General features: G+C 45.9%; 1 protein-coding gene across 3 annotated transcripts in view; it reads left to right on the forward strand.

The window, feature by feature from the left end:
• The first annotated feature begins 2,673 nt into the window (after positions 1-2,673).
• Positions 2,674-17,247, forward strand: part of IDS (iduronate 2-sulfatase) — a 66,880-nt gene continuing 52,306 nt past the window's right edge. For 2 of the 3 annotated variants that reach the window (XM_077487449.1, XM_077487535.1), the window contains exon 1: positions 2,674-2,854. In XM_077487449.1, coding sequence (XP_077343575.1) covers positions 2,761-2,854 — 94 coding nt within the window. In that variant the 5' untranslated portion in view covers positions 2,674-2,760. Of the gene's footprint in view, positions 2,855-2,928; positions 3,049-17,247 lie in introns of those variants that run through there. The other variant, XM_077487369.1, reaches the window with a different exon arrangement.

A 17,247-nucleotide genomic window follows, 5' to 3' on the forward strand; every position in this document is an offset into this window, starting at 1 on the left:
TGATCAGGGGACACGGTGCTGGAGATGGGGGGTTATCAGGTGATACAGAGCCAGGGACAGGAAGGATGCTGAGCCACGGCTGGGAATGATCCACCCCCTCCCTTTAGAATGTAAGCTCTATGAGCAGGGCCCTCCTGTACCTTTTGTATTGTACTGTAATTGTGTTGTCCCCCCTTATACATTGTAAAGCGCTACGTAAACTGTTGGCGCTATATAAATCGTATAATAGTAATAATCTGGGAACAGGTTTGGTGGACAGGAAGGAACATGTATCTACACTATATTACCAAAAGTATTGGGACACCAGCCTTTACACACACATGAACTTTAACCACTTTCAGACTGAACCATTTGGCTGGCCAAAGACCAGACCACTTTTTGCGATTTGGCACTGTGTCTCTTTAACTGACAATTTTGCGGTCATGCGATGTGACTCCCAAACAAAGTTGATGTCCTTTTTTCCCCCCAAGTAGAGCTTTCTTTTGGTGGTATTTGATCACCTCTGTGTTTTTTATTTTTTGAGCTATAAACAAAAAGAGCGACAATTTTGAAAAAAAAGCATTATATATAGTAAATATCCCCAAAAAATATATAAAAAAAACATTTTTTTCCTCAGTTTAGGCCGATACGTATTCTTCTACATATTTTTGATAAAAAAATTGCAATAAGCGATTATTGATTGAAATTTATAGCATTTACAAAATAGGGGATGGTTTTATGGCATTTTTATTATTATTATTTTTTATTAGTAATGGCGGCGATCAGCGATTTTTATTGTGACTGCGACATTATGGCGGACACATCGGACATTTTTGACACATTTTTGGGATCATTGTCATTTATACAGCAATCAGTGCTATACAAATGCACTGATTCCTGTGTAAATGACACTGGCAGTGAAAGGGTTAACCAGGAGGTGGCAGTGTAGGAGTTAAGTGTATTCTAGGGGCATGTTTCTAACTGTGGGGGGCGTGGCTGTGTTTTACAGATCACTGATCTCTGCTCCAATCTCTGGGAGCAGAGATCAGTGTCACTTGTTGCTATGCAGAACGGGGAGATGCTGTTTACATCGGCATCTCCCTGTGAAACGATTGTGAGTATCCTGGGGCGATTGATTCCGTGGGACCCACAGTCGGACTCACGGGGGTCCCGACTGACACGTGCACACGATAGCATGGCAGCAAATTCAAAGGGACATATCTATGTCTGTCTATGGGAATGTTTGACCATTCTTCCAGAAGCACATTTGTGAGGTCAGGCACTGATGTTGGACGAGAAGGCCTGGCTCCTAGTCTTTGCTCTAATTCATCCCAGAGATGTTCTATCAGGTTGAGGTGCAGACCAGTCAAGTTCCTCCACCCCAAACTCGCTCATCCATGTCCTTATGGTTCTTGTTTTGTGCACTGGTGCGCAGTCATGTTGGAACAGGAAGGGTCCATCCACAAACTGTTCCCACAAAGTTACGAGCGTGAAATTGTCCAACATGTCTTGGTATACCGACACCTTAAGAGCTCCCATCACTGGAACTAAGGGGCCAAGCCCAACACCTGGAGACAAACCCCACATCATAATCCTCCCTCCACCAAATGATTTGGACCAGTGCACAAAAAAAGGTCCATAAAGACATGGATGAGCGAGTTTGGGGTTTGAGGAACTTGACTTGGCTGCACAGAGTCCTGACCTCAACCCGATAGAACACCTTTGGGATGAATTAGAGCTGAGACTGCGAGTCAGACCTTCTTGTCCAACATCAGTGCCTGACCTCGCACATGAGCTTCTGGAAGAATGGTTAAACATTCCCATAGACACACTACTAAACCTTGTGGACAGCCTTCCCAGAAGAGTTGAAGCTGTTATAACTGCAAAGGGTGGGCCAACTCAATATTGAACCCTACGGACTAAGACTGGGATGTCATTAAAGTGGCTGTAAACCCTCACAACACACTTTGACCTACAGGTAAGCCTAGATTAAGGCTTACCTGTAGGTCCAAGAAATATCTTCCAAACCTACACGGTTTAAGAGATATTTGCCCGAAGACAGGCACCGCTGTCTACGGCGCATGCGCCGTAGACAGCGCCGCGCAAGCGCACTGAGCGTGGCATCTTCAACGACTGAGCTGCCGCGCGTGTCGGCTCCCGTGCGCATGCGCGGGAGTGACGTCACCGCGGCTTAGCCAAATGACAGCGGCGGAGCAGCGAGACCCACCAAGAAGATGGACGCTCCGGACTACAGGGGACAGCGGTGACTTCGCTGGCTCCTGTGTCAGGAAAGTGACACATATTAGACTACTATGCGATGCACAGTAGTCCATTATGCTTTGCCTGTGCAGGGAATGAAAGAGGAAGTAAACCCATCAGGGTTTACTTCCTCTTTAAAGTTCATGTGCGTGTAAAGACAGGCGTCCCAATACTTTTGCCAATATAGCGTATAATTGTTGAATCAAGAAAATCACACTTCTATTAAACTGCATAACAAAAAGACAGATCTATCCTTTATTAGATTTTATTTTTGATAGTCTCCTTTATCAGATTTATTGTTTGTAATCCGGTGACTATGGACATACATCAGTTGTCCTCTTTAGTAGAGCCAGGAGGATGGACCAATGAATATCTCCCATACATCAGTCAGCATACTGAAGCAGCCAATCAGAGGCGGTGTGAGTGATGGACCAGGAAGTGCAGTACTCCTGTGGATGGGTCATGTGATGAGGTGTGGATGGGGATGATATACAGAGGGATCCCTCCTCAGTCTCCTCCAACATGAATCCCCCTACAAGTTACTTCTTCTTCTTCCTACTGCTCGGTCACTCGGCTTCCTCCATTGTAGGCGGAAAACAGCTGGAATGTGCTCCAGGTTGTATCACAGAGCCGCTTTATACAGTATATATATATAGTGTACTCATAACCCTGTATGTATTCTATGATAGAACACTATATCCGTTCTTATGGGTCGGATTTCACACACCGGAAGCCGTGTGCCCGCTCAGGAATTTGTTTGTTTTGTACTCACACCTTCTGCCATCATGTGGCCGAACACCGGAACTGCATGTAAGCGGCTTGTAGCTACTCTCACTCTCTCTGTATTATTATAATACAGGCTCTATATGTATTGTTAATTATAATACAGGATCTATATGTATTATTATTATTATTATAATACATGATCTATATGTATTATTATTATTATAATACAGGATCTATATGTATTATTATTATAATACAGGATCTATATGTATTAGTATTATAATATAGGCGCTATATGTATTATTATTATTATAATACAGGATCTATATGTATTATTATTATAATACAGGCTCTATATGTATTATTATTATTATTATAATACAGGCTCTATATGTATTATTATTATAATACAGGCTCTATATGTATTATTATTATAATACAGGATATATATGTATTATTATAATACAGGATCTATATGTATAATTATTATTATTATTATAATACAGGATATATATGTATTATTATTATAATACAGGCTCTATATGTATTATTATTATAACACAGGATTTATATAGCACCTACATCATTTTAAATGATTTCAGCTGTTCACATTGACTGCAGCTTTGAAATCGTGCATCTTCATCTAAAATGGCACGATTTGAAAGCTGCATGTCAGTGCAACTTGGAAGACTTCTGTACGGCTTCATGCACAGATGTCTATTCAAGTCGCACCCGCAATCACCAAAAGTAGTGCAGGAAAGACTTTTTTGAATCAATGCGGCAACACAAAGTTGGCATCTATTTGAACAGTGAGATTTCTGATAATGGGATGGGACTTGTCATGTAATTTGACCTGTCAAAAATCGCATGATAAGTCTCTCCAATGTGAATGAGGGCTTAAAGGGTTACTAAACCCAGGACTCTGCATTCACTATATCTGGTCTCCCACAGGACACAGAACATGGAAATGCAATCTCTTAAAGCGGAGCTCCACCCAAAAATGGAACTTCCGCTTTAAGGAGTCCTAACTCCTTTGGGGGGGGGGGGGGGGTGGATACCTAGTTTTGGCAAGTACCCAGCTACCACTTCTGCCTACACCACCTAGGTGACTCCGGCCCCCCTCCCTCCCTCCAGTCTTCTGGGACACGTCACAGGTCCCAGAAGATTGCTCGGTCATTCAGGACAGCTTAGCAAGACTCACGCATGTGCAGTGCGCATCCGGCTGTGGAGCCACAGGCTGTCACAGCCCAGTGCCCACACTAGTGATGCCAGCTCAGAGGAGAGGTGAGGGGAAGGGGCGAGGCTTTAGGCGGCTGCATTGGTTGACTGTGGAACAGGTGAGTGTGTGTTTATTAAAACTCAGCAGTAAATAAATTTAAATAGGGCTGGAATGATTAATCAACAAAATCAATGAAAATTGGTGTTGACAATTTTCATTATCGATTCTTTGGTCTGTACACACCTTCCTGCCTGTCAGTCCTGCCTCTGTCCGAGTGTTACACAATCCCCTGTGTACGAGGCGGGGGGGGGGGGGGGATAGTGCCACATCTTTGGTGTTCCTGGCGGGGTTTCTTGTACTATAAACCCCATCATGACAGGATACCTGTGTAACACAAAATTTTTCTCATTATTATTTTAAATAAAGGAAAAAATTGCATATTATGTTTTTTTGTATGTTTTTTTTTCCCGATTAACCACTTCAGCCCCGGAAGATTTGGATGCTCAATGACCAGGCCGTTTTTTGCGATATGGCACTGTGTCGCTTTAACTGACATGCGCAATGCTGTACCCAAACAAAATTTACGTCCCTTTTTCCCCACAATTAGAGTTTCCTTTTGGTGGTATTTGATCACCTCTTCAATTTTTATTTTTTGCGCTACAAGCAAAAGAAGAGTGACAATTTTGAAAAAAACACAATATCTTTTACATTTGTTATAATAAACATCCTAAATTTAAAAAAACAAAAACAATTTTTTCCCTCAGTTCAGTTCGATATGTATTCTTCTACATATTTTTGGTAAAAAAAAATCACAATAAGCGTATATTGATTGGTTTACGCAAAAGTTATAGCATCTACAAAATAGGGGACAGATTTATGGCATTTTTATTATTTTTTGTTTACTAGTAATGGCGGTGAGCTTTGATTTTTATCGGGACTGCGATATTGCAGCGGACAAATTGGACACTTTCGACACATTTTTGAGACCATTATAAAATAGTTTATAAATAAAACATCTGTTTTCTGAATGTGAGCAGTCACCTTCAAATAGATTTTGACTGCTCCATGCAAAGAATGTAGTGACTTTTCTTCCTCATAACACGGTTCTGGAAAAAATGAAGGTAAAATAATATCCTGGTTTAGGTGAAACCTGAAACCACCTTTGGCAGAAAGGATGAGGACGCAATACTACTCTATACTACTATAATACTACTCTATCTTTGTGAATTATTAAATATGGCTCTTTACAAGAAAGAGCTGCCAACTAATACCTTTCTTGCAGAAATGGCTACCAGAAAAATTTGCTTCCTTGTCAAAAGGACCAAAGGAATATGTTGTATCGGCTCAAAAGGCTTTTTCTGTAGTGCCGACAGTAAATTCAAGTCCGAAGGGTTCAGGGATGCTCTAACTGGTGGATTGAGTCGTGTTACCCCCTGTATAAAGCTTCGGACCAAAGAATACGAAGCAAGCGGATGTTGAAACAATACCGATAAGTTTGAGACATTGCCCTTGATAGTACTCAAGGCCAGTTTCATCTCTAGCCCCATTTGCAGAAAGGCAAGAATTCTACCTATGACATACTTCCTAGGATGCCAACCCCTGGATTCACACCAGGAAACATATGCCTTCCAGACACTATAATAAATGACTCTGGAAGCTGGCTTCCTTGCATTAGTCAAGGTAGATATCACTGAGCCTGAAAGCCCACGATTCTTCAGAATGTGGGTTTCAATAGCCAAACTGTTAGATTTAGCGTTCGTAAAGTAGGATGGAACACTGGTCCCTGTGATAGCTGGTCTGGAAGTGGTGGTAGGGTCCATAGGGCTCTTACCGCCATCTTTACTATTTCTGCATACCAAGATCTTCTGGGCCACAAGAACTACCAACTTCCTTTCCTGCTTGATCCTGCGAAGAAGTCAAGGTAGCAGCAGAATAGGAGAGAATGCATAAATCAGTGAGAACTGATCCCGCGGGGTCACCAACGCATCTGTTCCGTATGTGAGTGGATCCCTTGTTCTTGACACAAAGTTGTTGACTTTTTTTGTTGAACCTGGACGCAAACAAATCTACATCCGGGATCCCTCATCTTTGGCATATAGCCAGGAAGATGTCGGGGTGAAGGGACCATTCCCCTGGGAACAACTGCTGGCGACTTAAGTAGTCTGCCTGCCAGTTCTCTACCCCTGGAATGAAGATTGCCGATATGCACGTCACATGTTTTTCTGCCCAGGTTAGGTTATGGTTTACCTCTCCCTGGGCTGCCTGACTTCTGGTGCCCCCTTGGTGATTGATATAAGCCACTGCTGTGGCAATGTTGGTTCGAATTCTGACAGGAGAATTCTGCAACCTGAATGTCCAGGCCCTTAAGGCTAGACGCGCTGCCCGAATCACTAGAATGTTGATGGGCATGGTCCTTTGCTCCCCAACCTGAAAGGCTGGCATCTGTTGTTACCACCTTCCAGGTAATTATTAAGAAGGATTTCCCCTTCTGCAGATTCTCGGGTATCCTCCACCAGCTGAGGCTCTGGCACACTTTTGGCGACAAACGCATCGGAAAATCTAGTGCTTGAACCTTCTTGTTCCAGGCTGATAGGATATTATTTTGCAGCAGTCTTGAATGAAACTGCTTCGAAAGGGAACTGCTTCGAATGAAGCCACCATCTTCCCCAACAACCTCATAAAAAGGCGAATGGAAGGAGCATTCTTTGCCCTGACCACCTGAACCAGCTCATTTAGGGCGCTGATCTTTGCCTGGGGTAAAAACACCTTCTTCTGGGCTGTATCTATAATTAGACCCAAGTACTCTAATCTTACTGGCTTTAAAGAAGATTTCTCTAGATTGAGGACCCACCCTAGGTAATCCAGGTAGTTTAGTGTGTTGACCATGCTTTGGTCCAAGCGGGTTACATTATTATTGTTATACCGCGAGTCCTTAATCTGGCCAGAGGAAGGGCCAGAAGTTTTGTAAACACCCGTGGTGCAGTAGCTAGACCGAAGGGCAAGGCTACAAACTGAAAATTAAGCTTTTCTACTTCGAAACGCAGATAATTCTGGTGAGCGGGGAAAATAGGTGTGCAACCTTGATGTCGATTGATGCCAGAAGTTCTCCTCCTTGTAATGGAGACTGCTGATTGGATTGATTCCATGCGAAAAGGGCACATTTTCAGGAACCGGTTTAGATCTTTGAGATCTAGAATGGGTCTGACATCCCCATTTGGTTTTGGCACTGTGAAATGGTTTGAATAAAACCCCAACCCCTGCACTTCCATGAGGACCACCGTGATCCCTTTTTGCGTCAAAAGTAAAAGTTGGTCTAACGCTAGAAAGAGAGACTTTTTCTCTGGATCTTTTGGGACATTTGACCTGAGGAGACGGGAATTCTCGGAAATCTAGTTTGTAACCTAGAGATATTGTGGAGACCACTCATGTCAAAATTCTTTCTGCCAGACCTTTGAGAACTGCAGAAGTCTTCCACCCCCTTGAGCGAGCGAGGCCGTCCCTCCATTTAGAGGCTTTAGCATTCTGTCTTGTGGGTTTCCTCCCCCAGGATTTATTTTGTCCCTGGGGTTGACCCTGAGGTTTACCTCTGGAACCTGATGGTGGAGGCCGTTGCGACTGCCGGGAGCCCAATGCCCCTCGCACTGGAGAAAGAGCCCATTTAAATGAGGAACGTTTACTATTTTTCTTAAGTGGCAAAATGGTACTTTTCCGACTTGACATTTTTTAGACGTATTTGTCCAAATCCTCCCCAAACAGCTTTTCACCGTGGAAAGGAAAACCAGCCAGGAACTTTTTGCATGGCGCTTCGGGCGAACCAACTTTTCAACCATAAGATTCTATGCATATGTACCAACCCAAGCGTAAGGCGAGAGGTTTGAAAAATAGAATCTCTGGTTGCGTCATGGAAAAACACAAAGCTGCTGGCAGCTCGGTTAACTCCTGGGCCTGCTGTTCAGAGAACACCTTGAGCACCTATTTCAAATGGTCTCTCAAGGATTGACATACCCCAATTGCCGCTACTGCAGGTTGAGCCACTGAACCTGCCAATGAGAAAATGTTTTTTTAACAGGAATTCCAATTTTTGTTTTTTATCAGTTGGATCCCTAAGCATTTGCGCATTGTCAACCGGACAAATCAAACTTTTATTCACAGAGGATATAGCAGCGTAAATTGCTGGTATACTCCACAACTTAGTAAATTTTTCCTCCATAGGATAAAGTGTTGAAAACTTTTTAGGAGGGAAAAAATGCTTATCTGGGTGATCCCACTCAAAATACTAGGGATGCACCGAATGGGTTTTTTGGTGCCGAAACCAATACCGAAAATGAAAAATACACTAGGCCGAAAACCGAAACCGATACCGAAACAGCACAGATACCGAAAATGACTGTTTTTAAAAAATATTTTTATACAGGAGGTGGTCAGAGACTGGGGACATGGTACAGGAGGTGGTCAGAGACTGGGGACATGGTACGGGAGGTGGTCAGAGACTGGGGACATGGTACAGAAGGTGGTCAGAGACTGGGGACATGGTACAGAAGGTGGTCAGAGACTGGGGACATGGTACAGGAGGTGGTCAGAGACTGGGGACATGGTACAGGAGGTGGTCAGAGACTGGGGACATGGTACAGGAGGTGGTCAGAGACTGGGGACATGGTACAGGAGGTGGTCAGAAACTGGGGACATGGTACAGGAGGTGGTCAGAGACTGGGGACATGGTACAGGAGGTGGTCAGGGACTGGGGACATGGTACAGGAGGTGGTCAGAGACTGGGGACATGGTACAGGAGGTGGTCAGAGACTGGGGACATGGTACAGGAGGTGGCCAGGGACTGGGGACATGGTACAGGAGGTGGTCAGAGACTGGGGACATGGTACAGGAGGTGGTCAGAGACTGGGGACATGGTACAGGAGGTGGTCAGAGACTGGGGACATGGTACAGGAGATGGTCAGAGACTGGGGACATGGTACAGGAGATGGTCAGAGACTGGGGACATGGTACAGGAGATGGTCAGAGACTGGGGACATGGTACAGGAGATGGTCAGAGACTGGGGACATGGTACAGGAGATGGTCAGAGACTGGGGACATGGTACAGGAGATGGTCAGAGACTGGGGACATGGTACAGGAGATGGTCAGAGACTGGGGACATGGTACAGGAGGTGGTCAGAGACTGCATGCATGGTACAGGAGGTGGTCAGAGACTGGGGACACGGTACAGGAGATGGTCAGAGACTGGGGACATGGTACATGAGATGGTCAGAGACTGGGGACACGGTACAGGAGATGGTCAGAGACTGGGGACACGGTACAGGAGATGGTCAGAGACTGGGGACATGGTACAGGAGGTGGTCAGAGACTGCATGCATGGTACAGGAGGTGGTCAGAGACTGCATGCATGGTACAGGAGGTGGTCAGAGACTGGGGACACAGTACAGGAGATGGTCAGAGACTGGGGACACGGTACAGGAGATGGTCAGAGACTGGGGACACGGTACAGGAGATGGTCAGAGACTGGGGACACGGTACAGGAGATGGTCAGAGACTGGGGACACGGTACAGGAGATGGTCAGAGACTGGGGACATGGTACAGGAGATGGTCAGAGACTGGGGACATGGTACAGGAGATGGTCAGAGACTGGGGACATGGTACAGGAGATGGTCAGAGACAGGGGACACGGTACAGAAGATGGTCAGACTGGGGACATGGTACAGGAGATGGTCAGAGACAGAGGACGTGGTACAGGAGGCATCCCCCATTGCAGCCAGTGTGCCCCATTGCAGCCAGTGTGCCCCATTGCAGCCAATTGCAGCCAGTGTGCCCAATTGCAGCCAGTGTGCCCAATTGCAGCTAGTGTGCCCCATTGCAGCCAATTGCAGCTAGTGTGCCCCATTGCAGCCAATTGCAGCCAGTGTGCCCAATTTCAGCCAGTGTGCCCAATTGCAGCTAGTGTGCCCCATTGCAGCCAATTGCAGCTAGTGTGCCCCATTGCAGCCAATTGCAGCTAGTGTGCCCCATTGCAGCCAGTGTGCCCCATTGCAGCCAATTGCAGCCAGTGTGCCCCATTGCAGCCAGTGTGCCCCATTGCAGCCAGTGTGTCCCATTGCAGCCTGTGTGCCATTTTGCAGCCAGCCTGTGCACTGTGTGCAGGGAAGAGAGCCGCCTCCGCCGCCTGTTTGATCACAGCGCCGGGAACATCAAAGCTTTCATTTCAATAGCTGTGTGTTCCCGGCCACGCGCCGTCACACGCAGCCCCTCCCCCTTGTCCGGGCACTTTGATAGACAGATCATCCGTCCAATAATGCGGATGATCTGTCTATCTAAGTGCCTGGACAAGGGGGAGGGGCTGTGTGTGACGGCGCGCGGCCGGGAACACACAGCTATTGAAATGAAAGCTGTGATGTTCCCCGCGCTGTGATCAAACAAGCGGCGGAGGCGGCTCTCCTGCGCTATACACCCCCCATGATGGGCGTCACCAGGGGCGGGGGTCGGAGCCCCGCCCCCACCCAGGCCACGCCCCATTTTCGGCTCCATTATCGGCCGTTTTTCTCTTTCGACAAATTTTCAGCCGATATGTTACGGCGGCCGAAATTTCGGTGCATCACTACAAAATACATAAGCTTTTCAAGTAATGAATGGACAGGAAAAGCATGCAAGGCTTGAGGAGGCTTTAGTGAACCCAAACAAGAAGTGGGCTCTTCAACTGACTCCGTTAAGGGTAGATTAAATGTGGAGTGGACCATTTCAGTAAGAGAATGCACCAGCAACTTCTCAGCATGTGAAGCTGAAGAAGGTCCTTCCCCACTTGATCTCTCGGAAGATCATCAGCCTCTTCATGGTCTCCTGAGGGGGATTCATCTTCCCCTTTCCACTGTTCCTCTGCTTGAGGATCCTGGGTGGTAGAAGGGGATCTAATGCGTTTTATTCCACTCTCTGAAGATGCAATTAAAGCCACTAATCTTTCCTCCAATCCACTCATAGCTGAGGAGAAAACTTGCTCAGTTATATAGACAGGGGCTGAAGTGTCGGAAGCAATTGCGGCCCTTGATGATCCAGATGGCTCATTAGAGGGTCCTTAGGGCTTGTGTGTGACCCCTTTGTGCACTTGGTTTTTGTGGTATTTGTACTACCCCCTCTGGTCATAGTGCTAAGCACAAATGCAGAGGTACTACCAAAAAAATGCACCCACTGCTGGTCCAACAACTGCTTCTGCTATTAAGCTCAGCCTGATGCTTAACTAAATGTGCCTGGGAATGCCTGAGTCACCCACACTCACGTGCCACCCGTCCGCTCTGTGTCCCTCCTTCAGCTGTATGCACCTGAAAAAAGGTGCATTTTATAGCTACACAGGCCGCATTGTGGACGCTGAAGCACGCCAACGCTGCTAAGCCCCACCCCCTTTCTACGACCACCCACCGCGCCCCCCCATCTATTTCAAATTATAATATTTTGCCATGCAAGCAGGCTCCGATCCGACCGAATCCCATGGAGGAGGGCTGGGGTGAAGGAGAGCTGCTGATGGGAACTGTTGGAATGGCAGCGGGAGCGGCGCGGACCACCGCCGACTGCCGCCATGCTCCCTCTGCCTCCTGGAATGGAGATATCCAGGTGCGGGGAAATTCCAAGGAGAAACCCCCCCACGTCTTACCTGGAGCTTGGCTGGGCGAAGCGTACAGCCTGTATCACAGAGCGAGACTGACAAGCATGGAATCAGGTGCATGCTCTTGACAGCCCCTGGTGGTGACTATAGGCATGACGGTATTTACTTTTAAAGGAGAAAACCCACAAGAATTAGAAAAATTCCTTTGGGATCTCCCTTACCTTATCCAGCTGCAGGATTCTGTGGTAACAGACCCAATCTTCACCACTCATGGTGGGCTCCGTTAAAAAACCTTCAGGGACTGGGGCCCCCTTTTTATTGGGGAATCCACAGCCCTAAGCATGTAAAGCACCCCTCCAGGAATATGACTGAAAAAAACAAATCTCTCTAAAAGCTCTCTAAAAAGATAAGCATTACAAAACCTTGTTTCTTCAGACACGAAGCCCGGGTACCATTCAATTTGGCCTGGAAAAGACACTTTGAATGGATCTGGTTACATAGCTTGCCCCAGCAAGGAATATTCCAGCGGAGCTCAGCACAGCACCTCTTGAACTTCCTGTTTAGGGTGTGCCAGTGTCCATCATCTGAAGGTGCCATATAACCCATAAAGTAATTACTGTGGCTCTGTGTTCCGTGATGTACGATAAAGAAAGAGGAGGATTTGTGCATATAGGATCAAGCAACCGTTTTACACAATGCAGAGGACTAACTCCTTAGGTCCTACAGTGAGTAGAACAAGCATGCTTTACTGCATATATATAGACTGATTTTACTGTTGTGGGTTTAGTAACACTTTAAGGCTAAAGTTTTTCTGAAATCTTACTGCATTTTCTACATTACACTAAAAAAAATTTGTGTGCAGCCTCTCCCTCCAGCTCCCACTTTTATTTACCCGAGCCCGATCTTGATCCAGTGCTGTGCACAAGAGAAATGCCAGTCTCCCTCCTCATTGGCTCAGACACAGCAGCAGAAGCTATTGGTTCCTGCTGCTCTCAATCACAGCAGGTGAGGTGACGATCATGTGCCCCCATTCCAAGCCACTTGCTATGGTGGCACATGGTGGAGGGGAGCCAGGAGAGCCAGCAGGGAACCCAAAAAGAACAGGTAAATATGATTTTTGTTATTAAAATAATAAACAAGAAAAATAACTTTTACCACTTCAACACCAGGCACTTCCTGCCCAGGCCAATTTTTAATCTTTCAGCTCTGTCACAATTTGAATGGCAATCATGCAGTGATGCAATGCAGTACCATATAAAATGTTTTTCATTTTATTTCACACAAATGGAGCTTTCTTTTGGTGGCATTTACTCACCACTGGGCTTTTTATTTTTTGCCATAAAAAAAATTTAAAACTTTGAAAAACAGGCATTTTCTTTGATTCTGTTAAAATTTAGCAAATAAATATTTTTTCTTCATAAATTAAAGGTCAAAATGTATTCCATTACATTTTTTTGGTGAAAATAACCCAAATCAGTGTATATTATTCAGTCTGAAGGAAAGTTATATAGTCCACAAACTAACAAATATATTTGAAAATTGATGAATCCTGATGTACTAATGGCCTATCTCATTTCTTGAGGCCCAAAAATGGCAGGAGAGTAAAAAATATCCCCCAAATTACCCCTTTTTGGAATGTAGATAGTCAAAGGTATTTAGTAAGAGGCATAGCCAGTTTTTTTTCAGTTGTACTTTTTTGTCACAATTATTTGAAATTGAAGAAATAAAATAACCAGTGCAGTACAGCGTTCTCATATAACTGCCGTGGTAGTGATAAGGGACACTGACTGGTGACAGTATGTTAAAAAAAAAATAAGAAGAATAATAATAATTAATTTTTTTTTTGTATTTTTTTCTAAACTATTTTCTTATCTAACACACTATAGTAACACTGTACCACTCTGGGGAAGTGATTGGTATAAGTAACCATTTTTACTGATTAAAATGGTTACTAGTTTATTCAGTGTCTCTTGTTGTGATTAGCTATGATTGGCTGGTCTGTACCATGTGTTCACTGTGACCAATCACAGCTAGCAACACAATTGTATACAATAGATGGCATGAAAGGAAGCCATTCATTGTTTACAATTGTCATGTGATGTGCTGTGATTGGTCACGGTAATCACATGACACTGGCAGCGGGCCGGTACACTGATCAGTCATCAGCTGTGTTTGGTGGACACAGCCAGTGAAAGACCGTGCCACTGCATGGCTGTGCGAGAGGCAGGCTCTGGGAGGACGTTGTATGATGTTCTCCCATAACAACAGTGCTCCCACCAGGCCATAATTTCTAGGCATTAAAGTAACAAACCTTCTGTGCGCAGCACCCGCCGCTCAGCTCCCCCCCTCCTCCAATACTTACATGAGCCACCTGTCAATCCAGCAATGTGCATGAGAGCAGCGGCTCTCCAAAGACTCTTCCTCATTCACTGAGACATCAGCCATTGGCCCCCGCTGCTGTCAATCACTGCCAGTGAGCCAATGACGAGAGAGCCAGGGCAGGGCCAAACCACGCTCCATGTGTGAATGGAGCATGCACAGCGCAGGTAAGTATGACATGTTTGTTATTTAAAAAAAAAAATCAGCTTTTAATATCACTTGAACTTCATGTCCCTTGACTATGGCACAGAAAATGTTTGGAAATACAAAATTAGACACATTTTATTTTACCCAAGCAAGAGGTGAGGAAAAATCACCCAATGTGGGCATCCAATCTCAAAAGAGAAATTTCCCCTTCATTTAGGGAGATTACCTGTCGTGTCTTGGGGACAAGAAGTAAAGGAGAAAACGCAAACAAATGTGATCAGGGTTCCTACCTTCTCAAACTGTCTAAAGAAAACAATGGCTGGACTGCCACTTTAGGCAAATAAATGGCGCAAATGGTGAATAAAGGAATATATCATGGACTTGAGTTCATTTCATCTATGCTTTTAGGTTTTGAATTAAAAATTTAACTGATCTTTTACATAATCTTTTTACAAATAAACATGTCGAACACACTAATCAGCACTCGCAGCCATTGGCTGCAAGCACTATTTAGATGCTGGTTTCCAACATGTCCCTTCAACAAAAGCAGGTCCTTAGACTGGCTTCTGTCAAACAGACTGCCGAACCAGAAGATTTTCAGCCCATGTGCACCCAGCATAACACTCCAATACAAGATTTGCCTAGCATTATGGGTTTCCTGAAGTGGGAGCACAGCAAAAGCTGTTTACTTTCTGACTGTCTGTATGTAGTTAAAACTTTATAGAGCCCCTATCTGAACAGAAATGCAGGTGTTTATAATATACTGAGATCACGCAATGGGTTGGTGCTTCTCCATTCTGTTCTATTTAAATTTATACTCTTTAAGTTTTATTTTTATTTTTTATACATAGTGCAGCAATAGTGCATATATTTAAGGTGTAGCTTAACCCAAAAAACAATAATGTAATACATTACATCCTCCCAGTTGGCTGAGAGCGCTGAACAAAGTGTTCTGACTGAGGGCCATACTCCTGTCAGAACACATCAGATCATTAGTACAGCGGCTCCAACTGCTACTAGGCTTTAGGCCTCTTTCACATGACCGATCTATTCAGGTCCGCCTGCCAGTTTTTTAGGCGGACCTGAACGGATGCTCCATAGAGGTTTTTGGAGTGTCGGATGTCAACGGTGACATGTCCGCTGACATCCGACCCACTCCGATCCGAAAAAGTGTGACAGAGGAAAAACCTACTTTCCCCAATCGTCTTTCAGGACAGCCACCTTTGAGACACTGGCTCCTCCCCTCTTAGGAAACACCGCCTTCATTTTCATGATTTAAGCCTCCTCCTCCCTTCGTTCCTCAGTTATGGTGTTTCCTCCGGTGGGGAGACATCGCTAAGGAACCTTAGCTGAATTCGGTTGGTGAGACTGAAGCTATCCGAGCGGAGCCCCGGCCCCACTCGGTTACCCGACCGTCTATCGGTCGGCCCTTGACAGTCGGATCAGCGGGGAGCTGAAGCGTTCGTACTGTCTATACACCCTAAACTTCGCTTGGGGAAAGCAGGAAGTTTTACAGGGTCGTCCGTCCGTTCACCCGCGGGTGTTTTAACGGAACAGGCAGTCCGGTCGGCTGGGGAAGCTGAACTTTTGACTGACCTTTTTCTCTATACGCACTCCAATCTTCGCTTGGGGAAAGCAGGAAGTTTTTGGGGAGGTTCATCCCTGCGTTTCGCCCAGTGGGGCGCTGCAACGAGGACGTCCAAGGCCCCCCTGTGTATCCAGTCGGCTGGGAGCCAGAGGCCGGACCGGTTGGCGGGCGACGTCAATTCCGGTGGGGGCGGACCTCTTCGTTGGATCCGCGTCTTCCGGTTCCGGACGCGGCACGTGGAGGGGAACCTAGCGTTCGGCTGGTGCAGCCTCTCTTTCTACAGTTGCACAGGTAGCTGTTGGAGGCACGTTCGTACCACTCTTCCTCAACAGGAGAATGTCCAAAGCAGTGGCTTCGGGAGCTCCAGGAGTAACGGCACCAGCCACTCAAAGGTAAAAGCCCTGGCGAGGGGTTCCCTTACCTTACAACCAGTAGCTCCACTGGTGTTTTTTCCCCCTAGGTGGTCGGGGGGAAGGGCAGTGCGTCTGGGATCCAGATGAAGATTGATCCTAGGGGAGGGCACTCCCGGTGGTCCTCTTAAGTAGTGCTGGTGTTTCTTTTTTTAGGATTTTATGCTGCTCTTTTATCTCTAGGTCTCTGAAGGACATGAGCAAGTCTCCCCTTGGTTCTAGGAGGGAGCGTCCTTCATATAGAGCCTCTTTGGGGGAATCCCTGGTTCAAAGGCACTTGGTAAAGAGTGTATTGAAGCACCGGATAGCTCAGTCAGACCTTTAACCTAAGGTTCCAGTGGCCTCAGAGGGTTCAGGTCCCTGTTTGAGCGCCATCAGGAAACAGGCAGCAGAACACGGTGCATACCTGGCGGCTTCTGTGAAGGTTCCAGTGGCCTCAGCTCCAGAGCACTCTTTCACCAGCACAGCAGAGTGTTCCACCTAACCCGATGGATGTTCCTCCTGCAGGTTAAGGGAGAGTCTAGAGGGTTCCAGAGAGGAAGTTGAGGAAGAAGTTCACAGTGCCGTCTCAGACTCCCAAGGGAATCTGATAAAGGTGAGGGCTTGGGTGGGGAACCCAAAAGAACCCCTCGATATAAACTTCCCCCTGGATGAAGTGGATAAGCTCTTGAGAGCTATTCATACCACTTTAGGAAGAAGGCATTGTCACCCCACGATCAGATGTCTTGATCGATGCCATCAGGATGGCGGGGTCCCGAAGGAAAACCTTTCTTTTCCGGTGCATTAAAGCAAAGGTTTTTTCTTGGGCGGAAGAGGAAGCTCTTGTCTGGAATAGAATCTCCCAGGTTAGAGACTACCTTTCTTCAGACGTCCAGGCATACTGACCTGTCCTCAGGGACATGGGAATACTTTCAGACCCTATGTTTGAAATGATGGACTC

Source organism: Lithobates pipiens, unplaced genomic scaffold, assembly GCF_037356315.1.
Source record: "Lithobates pipiens isolate NorthernLeopardFrog02 unplaced genomic scaffold, aLitPip1_a1.2 Scaffold_1, whole genome shotgun sequence".
Lineage (NCBI taxonomy): Eukaryota > Metazoa > Chordata > Amphibia > Anura > Ranidae > Lithobates > Lithobates pipiens.